Source organism: Salarias fasciatus, chromosome 16 (genome assembly GCF_902148845.1).
Source record: "Salarias fasciatus chromosome 16, fSalaFa1.1, whole genome shotgun sequence".
Taxonomy (NCBI): Eukaryota; Metazoa; Chordata; class Actinopteri; order Blenniiformes; family Blenniidae; genus Salarias; species Salarias fasciatus.
This window is the reverse complement of record NC_043760.1, coordinates 28,998,718-29,015,715: the sequence shown is the minus strand read 5'-3', so window position 1 is coordinate 29,015,715 and position 16,998 is coordinate 28,998,718. Positions and strand designations below refer to the sequence as shown.

At 43.9% G+C, this 16,998-nt stretch overlaps 1 protein-coding gene across 1 annotated transcript; it reads left to right on the top strand.

The window, feature by feature from the left end:
- Positions 1-754: 754 nt before the first annotated feature.
- On the top strand, positions 755-8,161 carry LOC115402721 (immunoglobulin-like domain-containing receptor 1). The gene is made up of 8 exons (XM_030111243.1): positions 755-803; positions 3,980-4,150; positions 5,237-5,386; positions 5,463-5,582; positions 5,670-5,816; positions 6,533-6,646; positions 7,779-8,025; positions 8,137-8,161. Exons 1-8 carry the CDS (start codon positions 755-757, stop codon positions 8,159-8,161), a joined length of 1,023 nt encoding a protein of 340 aa, XP_029967103.1.
- The last annotated feature ends 8,837 nt before the right edge of the window (positions 8,162-16,998 follow it).

The following is a 16,998-nucleotide window of genomic DNA, read 5'->3' as shown; positions in this document are numbered from 1 at the left end:
CCCTCTGGTTCACTGGGGTGAACTCCAACACATGGCGACTGAGCTGTGGGGCTATAAGCAAACCCACACCAGCCCACCACTTCCCACTACGGGCAATGCCAGAGAAGTGGAGAGTCCAGCCCTTCTCGAGACATTGGGTTCCAGAGCCCAGGCTGTGTGTGGAGGTGAGCCCAACTATCTACAGCCACTAGCCGGTACCTCTCAACCTCTCTCACAAGCTCAGGCTCCTTCCTCCCAACGAGGTCACATTCCATGTCTCTAGAGCTAGTCTCTGTGTCCAAGGATCGGCTGGGCACCCTGCTGTCGGCTTCCGCCCAATCCATACTGCACCCGGCCCCATCGGTTACCTCGGCGGGTGATGGGTGAAGGGTCGGCCCACGTCACCCCTTCGGGCTGAACCCGGCAAGGCCCCGTCATTATTTTGAATTCCAAATGAAAACTGATGTTTTCCGCTCAGGAGCTTGCGCTGCTTCTTCTTCCTGTTTCCTCCATGTTTGACCCTGCTGAAGGGGGCGGGGCTAGTGATGTTACCTGGGTGGAGGAACGGGAGGACAAAGAGGAGGATCTGCTGTGTGTGTTTGTGAGTGACCGTCGCTGAGTGTAGAAGCAGAAGCTCCAGTCCCAGTTGAGGCATCCAGAAGCGGCAGGTTGGATTATTATGCAGATAGACCCGCTCCTGTCGCCTTTCTGCGAACTCTGAACTCTGAGTCCTGACTGCCGGACCTTCTAACATCCGGGACCTTCCACCGCAGAGATGAGGAACCTGATCCTGGTGGCGCTGCTGCTGCTGCACCTGCCCGCAGGTGAGTCTGTAGCCTGTGAAGGGGTTTTCCTGTCAGCCACACATCTGGCACATCTGGCATAGCTGGGCCCGGGGTTTAGAGCAGACACCGAAACTCACACGAGCTCCTGCAGGTTAATCATTTATAGTTGTAAATGATTGATTGTTTATATAATGGATAAAACGTGTGACGCCAAAACATGAGGCCTACCCGGAAGTGTCAAAAAGTTGCAATATCACAGTGTCCACCAGGGGCTGGCTCCAAAAGGCTGTGACTCCATCGACTTCAAGTCAAAATGAAACGTCAATACAACTGATCTGCTGAGTTTATACAGCTCGGAGTTATTTTCATTACATTTCATCGTCCAGACGAGAGATCAGCTGGTCCATCTGAAAATATGTCAATACTGAATTTTATATAGAGCATTAAAGTTTTCATCATGAGGGGGCGTGGCTACTTGATTGGCAGGTCTGCTCTGGAATGATTGATAGATCCTTCCAGTGGCTTTCAGCAGGTTTACATTAAGGACCTGATATTAAGGTTAAGTTCTCTTATGTTTGAGTTTTTCCACAGTTAGTTTGTTGACTAGTTTTAATTAGTTGTTGATTCATTGTAGCCATGACTAGTTCCAGGATTAATTGCTCTAAAAGACTGCCAAAGGTGATGTGCTGTGTTCCCCCCAAAAATAATCTTTTCTGAGGTGTTGTGTTTTGAACATGAGGTTTAACCAGCTCTAAGCTAGCAACGGGTTTTGTTTTCCTGGCTCTCGTCGGTGCTGCTTCGTTTTGGATCCAGGTTGCTTTGCCCCTAATTATGCAGCCCTTGCTCGGGGCTTTGCTCGCTAACCACAGCCGAGCTGCAGCATTATGGCTCAGTTTGGAAATCCACTGGCTTGAGGGCTCGGAGAGAAACTCAGGTGGAGAGAAGCTCCGCCGCTGGCCGTGCCTGGCGGCCGGAAGGGGGAGCACCACCAACGGCCGGGGAGAAAAATCAGCCCGGGAGCTAGCACCGCTACCCGGGAGAAAAAACTATGGACAGCCAGGAAGCTGACGCCACTAGCTGGGAGAAAACAGTGGGAGCAGCCAGGGGGAAGCACCGCTACCGGGCAGAAAGCAACGTCAGTGGCCGTGGGGAAGCACCGTTAGCGCTGGCTGGCCGTGCTGGCTGGCCGTGCTGGCTGGCCGGGGACAGAGCGCCGTTTGCGGTTGCTGTCAGTGCTGAGCAGCGGCCCAGCGGCACTTCCCTCCACGAACCTTCCAGCCTGTGAATCCCCGAAGAGAGCCAAGATACTGCTAGTCGCCGGCAGGTGCAGGGGCGGATGTTCCCGGTGTTGCTTGGGGACATGGTGAAATGCATAAACACTGTAAACGTTTATTATTGACAATTAAATGATATGAAACACTGGAAGTAGTTTGCTGCAGAACATCACATGATCACACAAAGCCACAGTCCTGGGCTCTCAGTCAGCCCCGCCCCTTATCGCTCTCTGGCCCCGCCCCCTCACTGTGTTTGTTTTTTCGTCTCTGGCTCCAAATTTTCATCATGTCAGCCTCCAAGGGAGCCTCATTTGATGATAATAGAAACAAAGGGGTAATGATGTGAATGTTTGCCACTTTGTGTGAACAGGTGGAGGCCCGGGCCACGTGACTACAGCTCTCCACCTTGTCCAACACAAACAGACCCGTTTCACTGCGGCTCCAACCTCATTTTAGATTTAGACTTTGGAGTGTTTAGTGTTTCTCTGTTGTGCTGCAGGGTAAAATAAAGTGAAATATCGCAAAAACTCAACGTTGATATTTTGTGTCAATTTTTCAAAGTAATGTCTTTAAAACATGAAAATAAATCCATCAGTTTTTTCTTTGAAATATTTATTTATTTATTATTGCTTGGTGGTTTGCTGAGCCGGTTTTGACCTGCGGGGCTTATGTTTGACACCCCTGCTGTAATCTATTTATACCGTATTGGCCCAAAAATAAGACAGTGTTTTTTATTCAGGCCAATACGGTATATGACACATTTCTTTAGTGTTGGATTTGCTCTATTAAATAAATTCTTCCCTTTATTTTAACTGGACTGATCTGTCCCAGTCTTTGTTGGTCTTATAGGTATTAATAAGTGCACATTACTATCTATGTATAGCTGTATTTTCATTTCTTGGATTTTGGTTCTTTCAAATGAATTCATTAAATTCTAATTTGTTTCAGTGCTTTAGAAATAAACTTGATCATTATCACAAACATGTTTGAGAGACAAAAACACATCAAGACCTTCAGTGTTCAGTTTTGCATTTGTGCTCAATAAAAGAGAATTCTGATCAAAATGACCCACCAGAGTGAGAACAGTACAAAACAAAATACTTCAATTGAACTCAAAAGCAGAAAAAAACTCTACTTTTCTCTGTATTTTTTCTTCATAAGCTGCATTTTTTTCGATGTCAATCAGACACTTTGAATTCAAACATGTAGGTTCAAAGACAAACAGTGGAATTTATCAAAAAATAAAATTTTGGCAATTTGTTTTGGAAAGAAAGATAAGGAACTTTGTCAGGTTGAAGGGTAAATGTTCTGGCTGACAGTACAGATGGAAGGTTTCGGATGTTCCTGTGAGTTGGTTTCCTTCGGCAACGGCAGGATTTAGTCAGGTTTGGGAGGTAAATTACATTAATGCTCCTCACTTTTAAAGGTTTTCATCTATTTTTTTAAGATCTCGAGTTGAAGTAAGGAATCATGTTGTCTTGAATTTCAGTTAGAAAACCCAGATGTTGGATGTTCCATTAGATTTCTGATCAGTGTAATGCTGCAGTGAAATACAGCTCCTGCGTGTGTTTGAGCTGGAACTGTAGAAATGGGCTCATCATTAGTCTTTCAGTGACCTGTGACGCTGGAAACCTGCAGGATGTGGTTGATCTGATTGAATCTCAGTCAAATGAAGAACCTGTCTCTGTTCCAGGAGAAACTTTCAGTTTCCTCTCTGATTGATGTGCTCCAGTTGTTTTCTATTGTCTGATTGTTTTCCTACACACACTTTACACACAGTGCTGACAGCCGGGTTCACTTCAGAGGCTCCGCTCTAAACTGTTAACCGGTTTGTTCAGATTCTCATCCGTCAACAGTCAAGAGGGAACTCACAGGAAGCCATAATGGTTACAGTGTGTGCTGCTGGTTCAAATCCCTGTCTGTCCTGTGTGCCTGCTGCAGAGCTGCTGTCCATCCAGGTGGTGGTCCCCGAGACCGAGCGGAGCACCATGCTGTTCGCCAGCGTCATCCTGAGGTGTGACTACTCCACCTCGTCCACGGCGCAGGACGTCCTGGTCACCTGGAGGTTCAAGTCCTTCTGTAAGGACCCGGTGCTGGAGTACTACTCCACAGGTGAGGCTGACCGTGTCGGTGTGTGTGATGAAGCCGGGACTCTTCTCCACCGTGTGAAGAGTCAGATTATAAAACCATGACGTATGACTTTCACTCAGTCTTTCACTCAGACACCACGGGAACATAGAAAAACATCCAACCATGGATTAATCATCCCCCATTCTGTAGTGCCAACAGTGCCACCTCCACACTCTTTAGGTTTCACGCACTGAAGTGCTTCAGACTTGTTTTGTTATATCTTTTCCATTAATCATGAAAATCAGAAACATCGTATCTGAAATATCTTGTATCATTTCAAATGTACCAATAAGAAGTACCGCTAATAGTTAAAAAAAATAAAGCAGCAGGAATTGCTAAAAAGTAACAATAAAGTAGCAAGAAGTGGTAATATAGTAATATATAGTAGTAATATATAGTAACAAGTAAAATCTTGTTCATTAGACATACTATTTCTTCTTGTTTGTGCTATTATAGCCTAATTTGAGTCTGTAATTTTCCAAATGAAATTAAACAATTGTTGAAACTGTTGGTTAAGCTCCTAAAAGCAGATAAAATGACAGACAAAACAAGTATCTTTCTAATAATACTCAAATCATTCAGTGATGCAGCTTCTATGTGGGACTGTTACAGTTGACAAAGATTCTCATGAAGGCAGTACACTTATATATTCATACACGTTTACAGTCACTACTTTGCCCTCAGATGTTAATCTAGTTATAACTGCTGCTGCATTTTACAGTCAGATGGTGAGAAGGATTACCAAATATCCAAAATCTGATTAGAAAACTGGTGTAAAGAGCAGCTACCTGAATGAACCCACTTCTGCTCTCTCTCCAAGTCCTCCACATTCCCAGTGGGACTTTCCTGATCTGACAGTGTTCATTTTCCTCCTGGGGAAGTGAAAACTCTCCTCGTGCTCAATATTTCATCCATCCACCAGCAATCACTGGGTTGCGTTTCTATGGTTGCTGCAGTGTTTGACTATTTGAAGCTAAAGGAAGCTGCGTGGAGCCGCCTGGCCCTCGTCCTGCTGGGCTGCAGTGAACTGTGTGAGCTAACGAAGCGGCTTGTCCTCTTCCTCTGAAGCCTACCAGGCGGCTCTGCAGCTGGGCCAGGACCCCTCCAACGACTGCCCGGACCGCCAGCGCACGGTGCGCACGGTGGTGCAGAAGAGGGGCCTGAACGAGCCCATCCTGGGAGCCGAGTACCGCAACCGCAAGATCACCATTCAGAACAGTAAGTGTGAGCCGGTCCCGCCCCGCCCCGCCCCGTCCCGTCCCGCTCCTGACGTGAACCCGCTGCTCTCCATCAGAGGCCGACCTGGTCATCACCGAGGTCATGTGGTGGGATAACGGCGTGTACTTCTGTTCCATCGACGCTGCCGGCGACACCACTGGGGACTCGGACCGAGAAATCAAGCTCATCGTCTACCGTGAGTCCACTCCCTGTCCATCGGGAGAGATTAGACCTCCATAAATGATCTTTCGGGTCTTGACGGAGGTGGTGTCTCGCTCCCCAGACTGGCTGACGGTCCTGCTGATCATCCTGGGCGCGCTCATGCTCCTCATGCTCTGCTGCATCTGCTGCTGCCAGTGCTGCCCGCAGAAGTGCTGCTGCTACGTCCGCTGTCCCTGTTGTCCTCAGACCTGCTGCTGCCCGGAGAAAGGTGGGACTCTCTCCAGACTGCCAGATGACTCTGTGGGGAGGATGTTATCTGACAGGCTTCAGGCAGGACGGGCCGCTAGGCCCGGCCTACGAGTGATTCACCTGCAAGGCAACATTTAGCTTTTCATTACCTTCATCATCATCATCATTTACCATGACGATGGCTGGCCACACTCTGAGACACACATTTACAGCCTAAAGAACATCCCACCTCCTTCTACTCAACACTTCAAATCATTTCACACCAGGAATTGAGCCCTTTAGGCACTGATCTGCCAAACTGTATCCTGTTGTTTGAAACCATGATGACATTATTTTATTCCTCAAGAGACATCACCTTCATCCTGTTGTTCTGTAGGAGTACTAACCCCTCCACCCCTAAAGACAAGATGTCCAAATTCTCAAATTTCACTTTGATGCACATGAAGTAAACAATGTTTTGTGTGTGTGTGTGTGTGTGTGTGTGTGTGTGTGTGTGTGTGCGTGCGTGCGAGGTTATGTTTCAGTAGTTTCTGAAAGAGAAAGCCGTCGTATTGTGAGCTCAGGCTCCACCAGACACATTTCTTGTTGACTGTTTGAATTAGATCCTGGTTTTCTCCAGTAAAGAGTTAAAATGCTTCCAGTTTGCTCTGACCAGCTCCGCAGAAGGTCCCTCCATCTCTGCTGAAACTCGTTGAAGTTTGTTTGAACATTATGTTTAACTCCTCTCTGCCGCAGCCGTGATGCAGCACCGGATGCTGCGGGACGCTGAGAGAGCCATGAACGGACAGCCTGTCTACGCTCCCATCAGCTCCGCAGCCTCGTCCCAGGGTGTCCCCATACTCTACTCAGGTGAGACACACCACAGCACTGGGAGTTTTTCCTTTCCACAGTCGCTTATGCTTGCTCATGTGGATCTGTTGGGTTTCTCTGTAAAAGTGTCTAGAAACGACCATGTTGTAATTGGCACTTCATAAATAAAGCTAAATTGAATTGAATTGAATTGGGAGGGCTCATCCTTCGACCCAGTACTTCAGAAAACTGTCTGATCAGGCCATCCTCCATCTCACCTGGGCTTGGCGGCCGTGACCGCCGGTGTCTTGGGAAACACGTTGCATTAAAGGACCTGTATCATGCTTTTTTAGCTCGTCCAAACCCTATTATTGGCATTAACATGGTAATAGTTTATTTTTGGTGCTAAGGAAAAGTCATTTTGTGTTAAATAAAAGATTTTCGGAGGTTAATTCTGAAACCCGGAAGAGAAAACGCTCAGTTTCACTGAAGATCCCGCCTCTCCCCCTGTGGACTTTGACTGACAGCGTACTTCAGCCAATCGGAGCTTCAATACATCATGCATTAGCTTCTCTAAGGGTTAGCTTTAGCTCTTTAGCTCTAGCTTCTCTACACACAAACACACGCGAAAACGTCTTTTCCTGTTAGAAACTCACCAAGCGCAGACCCTTCAGACTCTTGCTCTTGCTTGATTGTTGCTTTCAGACGATGGTTAAAGATTATCTCCGTAATCGGAGATATAAAAAGCAGCAACGCTGATTGCCGAGGGCCTGCGGGAGGACGGGGGGGCTCCTCCTCAGTGGGAAATGTGAATCAGCTGCTGCTGGTCAGAGGAGAGTGGGCGTGTTGTCTGGCGGGGGTGGGGTGGGAGAAGAGTGGTGGGGAGGAGTTCAACTTTGTGACTTACTTAGGTTTGAAGAGTTTCAAACGAGCTGTTTTCTACCCGAAGGGAGGGGCTGCTGTAACGAGCGGCAGACTGAAAGAGATTACTCAGACATGCATGGAAGAAGGCAAATAACATTTTGGGGGTGGTTTAAAAGGGAACTCAACTTTGTGGCATGCTAAAAACCTTAAAAAAATAGATTTTGCATGATATAGGTCCTTTAAAATGCTCTTTACCAGTCTAGAGCTTGGTACGTGCTCCTTTGAGAACACGTCTCTTTGACTGAGTTCTCTCCTTGTGTTGCTCCAGGCTCTTACAGCGACTACCCCACTCAGCCGAACTTCTCCACGGCCCCCCTGCAGCTGTCCCCGCTGGGCCTGGAGCAGCAGCCCCCCCCTCCTGCTCCTCACCATCTCAGCGGCAGCGTTGTATTTGACAGCGGTGAGGATTCAGACTGGGACCTCGACGACCTGATGGTGGAGCGGCCATTTGGCGTACAGCGCGCGAGGAGCCTGAGCAACTCTCCCTCACTGGTTAGTGAGCTGAAGTTCATATGGTACCCAATACTATACGGCGACAGCAGTACCGGAGAGGGAGGCTAAAGCAAGTCTTACAGACTCCACGCCTCGTGTGGCCTGTAGCAGGTGTGATTTCCTGTTTTACTCAGGAGAAGCAGAGACATGAGTCGGTAGTTGTTAACGTTCAGCAGGCCGTTCTGTCTTCATTGAAGTTTCTTAATCACTTGTTTTCTCATTTCAATAAACTCTTTTCAAATGCATCATTTAACAAACCATGTCTTTCAGTTCACAGTAAATCATTTCACAAAAATCACCAAGTCAGCATTTACACAACCACACAGGTCAACTGCTGGAATAACTAGGGATGAGCCGAATACTCGTTTTAAACGAGTACTCGTTACGGATAATGCATTTTTTCCGAATACGAGCACAGCCCGAGCATTGTCAGTCATTATTCGTACTCGTGCTGATGGGAAATCCTCATTGGTCTTTCATTCTGCTCCGTGCTCCGCCGAGACGACAGGATCCTTGTGAGAGAAGCCAATCGGAGCTGATAAATTAAAAATGTGGTGTTTTATTTCTTTGTAGCGTGCATTGTGCCCGAGGAAAACCTTATAAGGTTGAAACGTCGGGTGATTGTGCTTGCTCGGGGTTTTTAAGTTTCGTTTTCCCACGCGTCCACCCCCCCCCCCCCCCCCCCCTCTTATTTCTCTTCTTTTTCATAATAATTTGGGCTTGCTCTCCACTGGGAGGGTGTGATCTGTGGGAGAGAGATGATAACTGAACCGAGGTCGACGTCCTGGTCATGTCCGTGGCACTGCAGCCGCGGACATGACCAGGAAGCTCAGCAGGGGCGTATGAGAGGTTTCCCTGGACGTCGGGGAGATTCCGATGGGGATCATGGGGGGAGGCATTCATACAATTAAAATATTCATGTTCTGACTCAATAAAAATAATACTTGTTCTGTAAATAGTTCCTTTACTATTGTGACCAAAAATGTTCAAATTTTATTTCTGAGGCTTTTGTGTGAATAATTAATCATTTATATAACTTTAATAAAATATTCATGTTCTGACTAAAATAAAAAAACAAAAATCTGTACATTGTATCATTGAGACTGTTCTGTAAATAGTTTTCAAATGAAGAATCAATATAGCAACTTCTGAGCAATCCATATCAATTTCAGACTTAAAGGTGGAATACAACATTTTCTCGAAAAGACGAAGCCCCACGTCTGTTACTCACTTTTTGAACAACGCGCATGCTCCAGACCATCCGCCCGGCTCTCCTGCTTCTCCCAGAAAACGCGGAAGTGTACGAGCGCGATCTCCTCTTCTCCGGCGTGCACGGCTCTGTACAGTTTCTGCGATCCGCCTCGCTCATAAATAAAGCTTTTTTTTTTCCGAAACAGCTACAGTTTCATTATGTCAGACTCGCCATCGGTAAGTACTAGCTCAGAAGCTCACCGGCTACATAAACACTCTGAATGCGCATGCGCAAAAGGGAGAAGCTGATTGGGCGCAAGCACGGAGAACCGCCTTACGAAAGCAGCTCGTCAGAATGATTGACAAACAGACCCACCAATTATTTAGGTGATCCACCCAGAAATCAAAATGTTGTATTACACCTTTAAATAGTGCACCAATTTCTGCCCCAGCCCGTTTCCAGTTAAACCACGCCCACTTTCGGTTTAGACCACGCCCCCTCCTAGTACAGATACGGATACAGATAATTTGGATGGGTAAACAGATACAGATACAGATAGTAGTGTACTCGCTCATCCCTAGGAATAACCATAACTTATTATAACATGAACAATACGCTTTTATACAGAAAACTTCTTTTGGTTGCCAATTCCAGTGGTAAAATGTCAATGTGGGCTTTTATCCACTCAATTACTGCTGCTTACCAACTGAAAAAATGCATTTAAGTAGTGGCTTTAACACTTGAATTGGCTTACTGCGCAATTTACTTACACATACTTAAAACACACACAGCAGAGGAAGTATAAAAATAGGTTTAACTATACAAATTTACAAAGCAGAAAACATTTCAACAACTTTAACCCATTCATTTTACTCAAACATTATGTACATGTGTGGAAATATATATTGATAAATGACAAGGACCAATATTAACACAGAAACACCGCATTTTCATGGCAGTCGCCATCTTGTTACATTACACCACAGCCGCCATGATGATCAGCAAAAACTTTTAAACACAATCAAAACTCATATTTTCTATCTACAATTTTGCTAAAATAAGACTAGAAAGGTTTTTAAAAGTCCTTTGAAATGTTTCATGATGGATTATAGCACCATACCTGTTTTACACAGGAGAAGCAGAGATATGAGTCGGTAGTTGTTCACATTCAGCAGGCCGTTCTCTATCTGAGCAACAACTCACGCTCAACTGTGCTGACACTCCTTGTGCCACAATTTTGAAACTGCGCCTTTCATGTATATCCAAAAGCACATTACAAAAATACATAAACGTGACCTTTTTCACATATAAACAGAGGGCCAAGTCACTGATTTGCAAGTCACATGTAAGTTTCAAATCATTTCTCTCAAGTCCTGAGTCAAGTCACAAGTCCTATACTTTCACTTTCGAGTCTTTTCAAGTCATCTTAACATAGCTCAGGAGGTCCTGCACCAAGTTCAAGCTCAGCAAGCACAACCTGGCCATCGAGAGTGGCCGGCACAGACAGACCTGGACCCCTTGAGAGGAAAGACTGTGCCCCCACTGCACACAGGGTCAGGTGGAGACCGAACTGCACTTCTTGACTGCCTGCCCCCTGGACCAGGATCTCAGGGACCCCTGCTTCCCCCTCATCACACGCACACACACACACACACACACACACACACACACACACACACACACACACACACACTGACTTTAGAGCATGCCTGACATGCTCAAACTGCCATACCTGCTCGGGGAAGTACAGCAGTGTGCAAACACAGCAGCCAGGTTTGTGCACGGCTATGACAGGAGATGAACTTCAAAAACTGAAACCTCCATGAACCCGAGGAGGACAGACTGGGACCAGGACCAGAACAAAGACCATCTCCATCCTGTGAATGAGGCTGTGTGCAAGCACATGGAACTGGTCCTGCATTTGTATATAAAAATAATAACACTGTCAACACTTTACAGCCGGGGGCGCTACTGAGTGTTAATGGAGTAAGTTGTGCTTTTTTTGTGCACCCATGGAACCTTCCCTAATTCCATAATTTAACGGATTTAAAATCTTTAACTTGTTTGCAAAGGCAATAAACGTAGCAGTGGATGCACTGAAGTATAGTTTAGGATCAGTGGAACCTTTGTAATGGCATCGAATCTCCGAAAATACAAATACGAAGGCGCATCGAACACAAGGCCCAGCACCTCCCTGGCAAAGAGTTCCGACGAATCCGACCGAGCGTCGCCCTCACCGGGGAGCAAACCAACGATGGACACCGAGGCTTTAAAGAAAAATATCCTTTCCTCTCTGAGAAAAGACGTGTCTGCAGTAATAAGAGAAGAGCTGAAGAGTGCGTTAGCAGAAGGCTTCGAGTCATTAAAGCGGGAAATTAAGGGGGTGAAAACTGAGATTGCTAACAGCACGACCGCAATCCGCACCAAAGTCGAGCAGCTGCGAGCCCATGTTAAAAGTGTGGAGAGCGGACTTTCAACATGGTCGGACAACGTGGTGGAGGTGAAAACAACGGCGACCAATCTGCAGAAACAAGTCGACGACTTGGCGGCTAATATGGAGGGGAGACTGAGAAGGGGAAATGTCCGCATTATGGGGATCGCTGAACAACCCGGCTCCAGCTCACCCGCGGCGATCTCCGCACTTCTTAAAGAGGCACTGAAATTGGATAAGGATGTGCAGGTAGAGCGCTCACACCGCAGCCTGGCACAGCGGAAGCCCGGAGACAGACCGCGCGTAATCATTGCAAGGCTGCACAATGAAGGAGACGCTGCAGACATCCTGAGAAAAGCCAGGGATCGAGCCGGACAACTTCACTACAGAGGCAGCCCCATCGCCATCTTCCCGGACTACACGAGCGGCCTTCACGGGAGTCAGGAAGATGTTTCGAGGGAGACCAGGAGTCCGGTATGGAATATTCTACCCAGCCATACTGCATCACGTACGGAGACCTGAAGAAAGAGTTTTTGGATGCTACCAAAGCCATGGACTACATAAAGAAGCATGTCAACACCACAACAGAAACGGAGAACTGAGTGACAGCACCCATATTAAACATGTGAGGTGAAACAGTCTGAATGAAACTTTTACATTTGCACTTTGATTACACTTGTAACACACTGATTCGCTTTTTAAGACAGTTTTAGAATAGGTTGTGGCACGTGAGAACACTACGAGTAATTTAGGGCTTAAACACAATACTGTGACTTGTCAATTGTATGGTTCTTTACATGCACCGACTGTTTACCTTGCAAACTGTTGTGTAGATCATTGCACCAACTTGTTTATTTGCTCGGTTCTACGGGAGCCGAAGTACATATTACTGGATTTAATTTTTACCGTCTGGATTTGAGCCAAGCAAAGGCAAGCACCTTTCAGACTGCTTGCACAGCTGCATGTTTGATCAGCAGCCTGGCATTACGCCCCAAAAGACTGTCTGGATGTTAAATGGAGCAGAGCTCTTGGCCCTCCTTGTTCTATGTTTTGTTTTAAAGGTTTTGATCCTACTGTTCTCTTGGGATCAGAAAACGAGTGTACCTGATGATTGTCAGTTTTTACTTTCATTTCGAGACGAAAGTTCTTTGTTAGTTTCGGAAAACAAGAGTTACATCAGTATCATTCCTGCTATTATTACTTTTTTCAATTTCACAAGTTCCGGATGTATAAAAAACAGCTTCACGTTCTATTAACCAGACTGGACGTCCAGATAACCTCTTCTTTTTGCCCTCTATATGTTGTGTCCCTGTAGAGTACAATTTCCAAACCACATAAACTCACTCACTCTGACCTGCTTGACTACAAACACTGATAAAACATACTGTACTCCCCTTGTTAAACTCATTAGATCACTATTTGTTCATCCACATTGCTTGGGCAATAAAACTAGCGAATTAGATCCTTATTTAAAGTATGGGATCTCTTAAAGTAATAAGTGACAATGTGAACGGGCTCATTAATCCAATCAAAAGGAAGAAAATCCTTAATCAGCTTAGAAGTTCCAAATTTCAGGTGGCATTTCTGCAAGAAACACACCTGTCAGACTTGGAACATGAGAAATTAAAAAAATCCTGGACAGATAAGATATTTTATTCATCCCATCATTCAGGAAGGAAGAGAGGAGTGGTGATTATGGTACACAGGCAGGTAAACTTCACACCAGATATGATCCATAAAGACACTGAAGGGAGATTTATACTGGTAAATGGTCATGTAGATGGGATAGAGGTTTGCTTTATGAATGTGTATGCTCCAAATGAAGACGACCCGAACTTTATTCAAATAATTTTTTCCACAGTACTGCAGCACAGTGTAGGTATCCTGCTGCTGGGTGGGGACTTTAATTGCATTATGTCCCAACATGTAGACAGAAGACCAGTCTCAAAGACCCCCATCTCCAGAATGAGTAAAGCACTGAAGCACCTGTCTGCTGAGGCAGGACTAGTGGACACATGGAGATACAAATACCCCAAAGATAGAGATTTTACTTTCTACTCACATAGGCATTCTTGTTATTCTAGAATCGATTTATTTTTCACCCCCAAATCGGAGCTGCACAGAATAGAAAACATAAAAATTATGCCAATTACATTATCGGACCATGCACCCCTTGAATTACTGTGGAATATAGGACAGCGGCCAACAACCAAACAGTGGAGACTTAATGCATCACTTCTTAATGACCAAGAGTTTATTAAATTTGTAACCATTGAATTAAATCATTATTTAGATACAAATTCGTCACCTGGAATATCACCTCTCATTTTGTGGGACTGTGCAAAGGCATATTTAAGAGGTCGAATAATTTCATTCAGTAGTGCAAAAAGAAAGGAAAAGGAACTTAAACATCGTGATTTAGAAAATGAAATCAAACAGCTCGAACAACAACAACACAAGCGAAATCCTTCCCCAAGTTTACTCAGTGAACTTAAACGAACGCATAGGGAATTAAACGATGTCATCACCAAGAAAATAGAAGGCAACCTGAGGTTTACTAGTCAAAAATATTATGAGAATGGTAACAGGGCAAGTAGATTGTTAGCATTGAGATTCAAAAAACAGCAGTCGTCCCGAATAGTTTCTAAATTAAAGGTCAATAACTCAACACTCACAAAACCCGGTGAAATTTCATAGGCTTTTGCAAAGTTTTATTAAAAAAAAAAACTCTACAGTAACACAGATACCTGTACAGATGATAAAGAACTGGAGCAGTTTTTGAAAGACATAAAACTAAAAGAATTACCAGAATCCAAGGCAAAAGAGCTGGATGAGCCAATCAAGGAATACGAAATACACCAAGTAATCTCCAAACTAAAAAGCAATAAAAGCCCAGGACCTGATGGTTATATTAATGAATTTTATAAAAAATTTAAAGAAATACTATCACCCTTAATGTTAAATGCCTATCAATACATGCTGCAATCTGGCACTATGGCCCCCTCTTGGAGTGAAGCAACAATTATGGTAATACATAAAGAATGTAAAGATTCAACAAAATGTCAATCATATAGACCTATTTCATTGTTAAACACAGATTTGCATATACTGACAGCAGTTTTAGCAAAAAGGGTCAATAAAATAATCACTGAAATTATTCATCCTGATCAGACGGGTTTCATAACTGGAAGGTTCTATGGGGACAACATCAGGAGATTACTAAATTTAATGACTCATCCAAAAGTCATAAAAGAGGAAACAATGATTTTATTATTAGATGCCCAGAAAGCATTTGATCGAGTGTCATGGCAGTATTTATTTTAGACATTGAAAAGATTCAGATTTGGTCCTAATTTTCTAAAATGGATACAGTCATTATATTCTCAACCAAAGTCAGCTGTTAAGGTAAATGGATGCCTATCAGACCGCTTTACTTTAGAGCAGGGCTGTAGACAAGGTTGGTCACTGTCGCCCCTACTTTTCAATATTAGTATCGAGCCTCTAGCACAACTCATTCGAGATGACATCAAAATTGAAAGTCCAACAATAAATGGAGAACAACACAAAATTTTGTTATATGTGGAGGATGTATTACTATATTTAATGTCACCGGCATTAACAATCCCACATTTAAAGAATGGTATTGCCACCTATGGATATTATTCAGGCTATGAAGTTAATGTAGATAAAACTATGGCCATGAGCATTGGCAGCCAGACCCCACAATCAGTTAAAATGCAGAGTGAGTTTAAATGGCCACTGGGTGGTATTGGATATCTTGGAATTCAAATCCCTCCTTCTCTAGAAAAGCTGTATGATGCAAATTACAAATGTGTGATCCAAAATATGAAAAAGGATCTGGACCGATGGACCTCCCTTCCTTTGTCACTCTTGGGACTTATTGAGAGTGTACTTATGACTCTATTACCCAAGTTACTTTACTTATTCCAGATGCTCCCCATTGATATACCAAAAGTTACCTTTGATAAATTAAATCGTTTGATTTCTAAATTTATATGGCAAGGACGAAGACCTAGAATTAGACTAAAAACATTACAATTGTCTAAAGAAAAGGGCGGACTTAAGCTCCCTAATTTGAGACACTATTTTTGGGCCACACAATTAAAACCTCTTACACGATGGATCCTGGATCTCTCACAAACACAGTGGCTTAACATTGAAAAAGACTTAAGTGACAAACCTCTACATATTCTACCTTTCTTTGAAGCCCCAATAAAAGAAATTAAAATGGGCAATTGGACTAGAATCACATTAAAAATTTGGAGAAAAATTAAGACAACATTCGGTTTGCCCAAATTCATTTCTGCCCTTACCAACATTGGATTTCTATAAGATTTCATACCCTCCCAAATGGATGCAGGGTTCCAAAATTGGTCAAAATATGGCCTTACCACTCTATATCAGCTCCATGAGAATGGAATATTCAAATGCTTTGCTAAGTTAAGGGAAGAATTTACACTTTCAAACTGATTTTTTCAGACACCTTCAGATAAGGGATTTTTTTAACCAAACATAAAGAATGGGACAAAGTCACGAATCCCTCCCTGATTGAAGAATTCCTCATAAAAGTGCGAGTGAAGCAATGGGACAAGAAAATTATAGGCTCTTTTTACCAAATTTTTCTGAACATGAACATAGGCAATTCATTGCAGATAAAATCAAAATGGGAAAGTGAACTGAGTCTGAGTATTTCAGAAGAAACATGGAGTGAAATATGCACTGAAGCACTTCTTGTGACAAATTCAAACTCATGGAGGGAAGTTTAAATGGAAGGTAAACATAAGATTCTTTCGTACTCCAGTAATAGTGGCCAAAATGAGTCGAACACACACAAACAAATGTTGGAGAAACTGTAATTCTGAAATTGGAAATCATGCCCATATATTTTGGTTCTGCCCCAAACTAAAAATGTTTTGGCGGGGAGTTTTTGAATCTGTGATGGAAATCTTTCACCTGAATATAGAGATGGATCCAAGGGTGGCTATATTAGGGTTGACACCAGCCGGTATAGAGGGAAGGTCTAAAAAATATCTCTTTCAGATATTGTTAGCAGCAGCAAATAAATGCATTACAGTTATGTGGTTGAAACCAGATCCTCCAACACACAATATGTGGAGGGACAAAGTCAGGGAAATTTACCAGATGGAACAAATTACATACTGGCTGAGACTCCAAACTGACATATTCATAAGAAGGTGGATGCCTGCAATGGACATAGTGCAGTGAGCAGATCAAAATTATCAAGCACATTTTGGAATAAATGTGAACCTTTTGTCTCTATTTACTTTTAAATTCCTTGTTCTATTTCAGTTCTTTTTTCTTTTTCTTTTTTCTTTTTTTTCTCTTTTCTTT

Excerpts from the sequence above, each read along its gene's own strand:
- LOC115402721 (XM_030111243.1), top strand. The coding sequence starts at position 755 with ATGAGGAACCTGATCCTGGTGGCGCTGCTGCTGCTGCACCTGCCCGCA. Across the intron at positions 4,151-5,236 it reads GCTGGAGTACTACTCCACAG|CCTACCAGGCGGCTCTGCAG; the intron begins GTGAGGCTGACC and ends CTTCCTCTGAAG. Across the intron at positions 5,583-5,669 it reads AATCAAGCTCATCGTCTACC|ACTGGCTGACGGTCCTGCTG; the intron begins GTGAGTCCACTC and ends CTCGCTCCCCAG.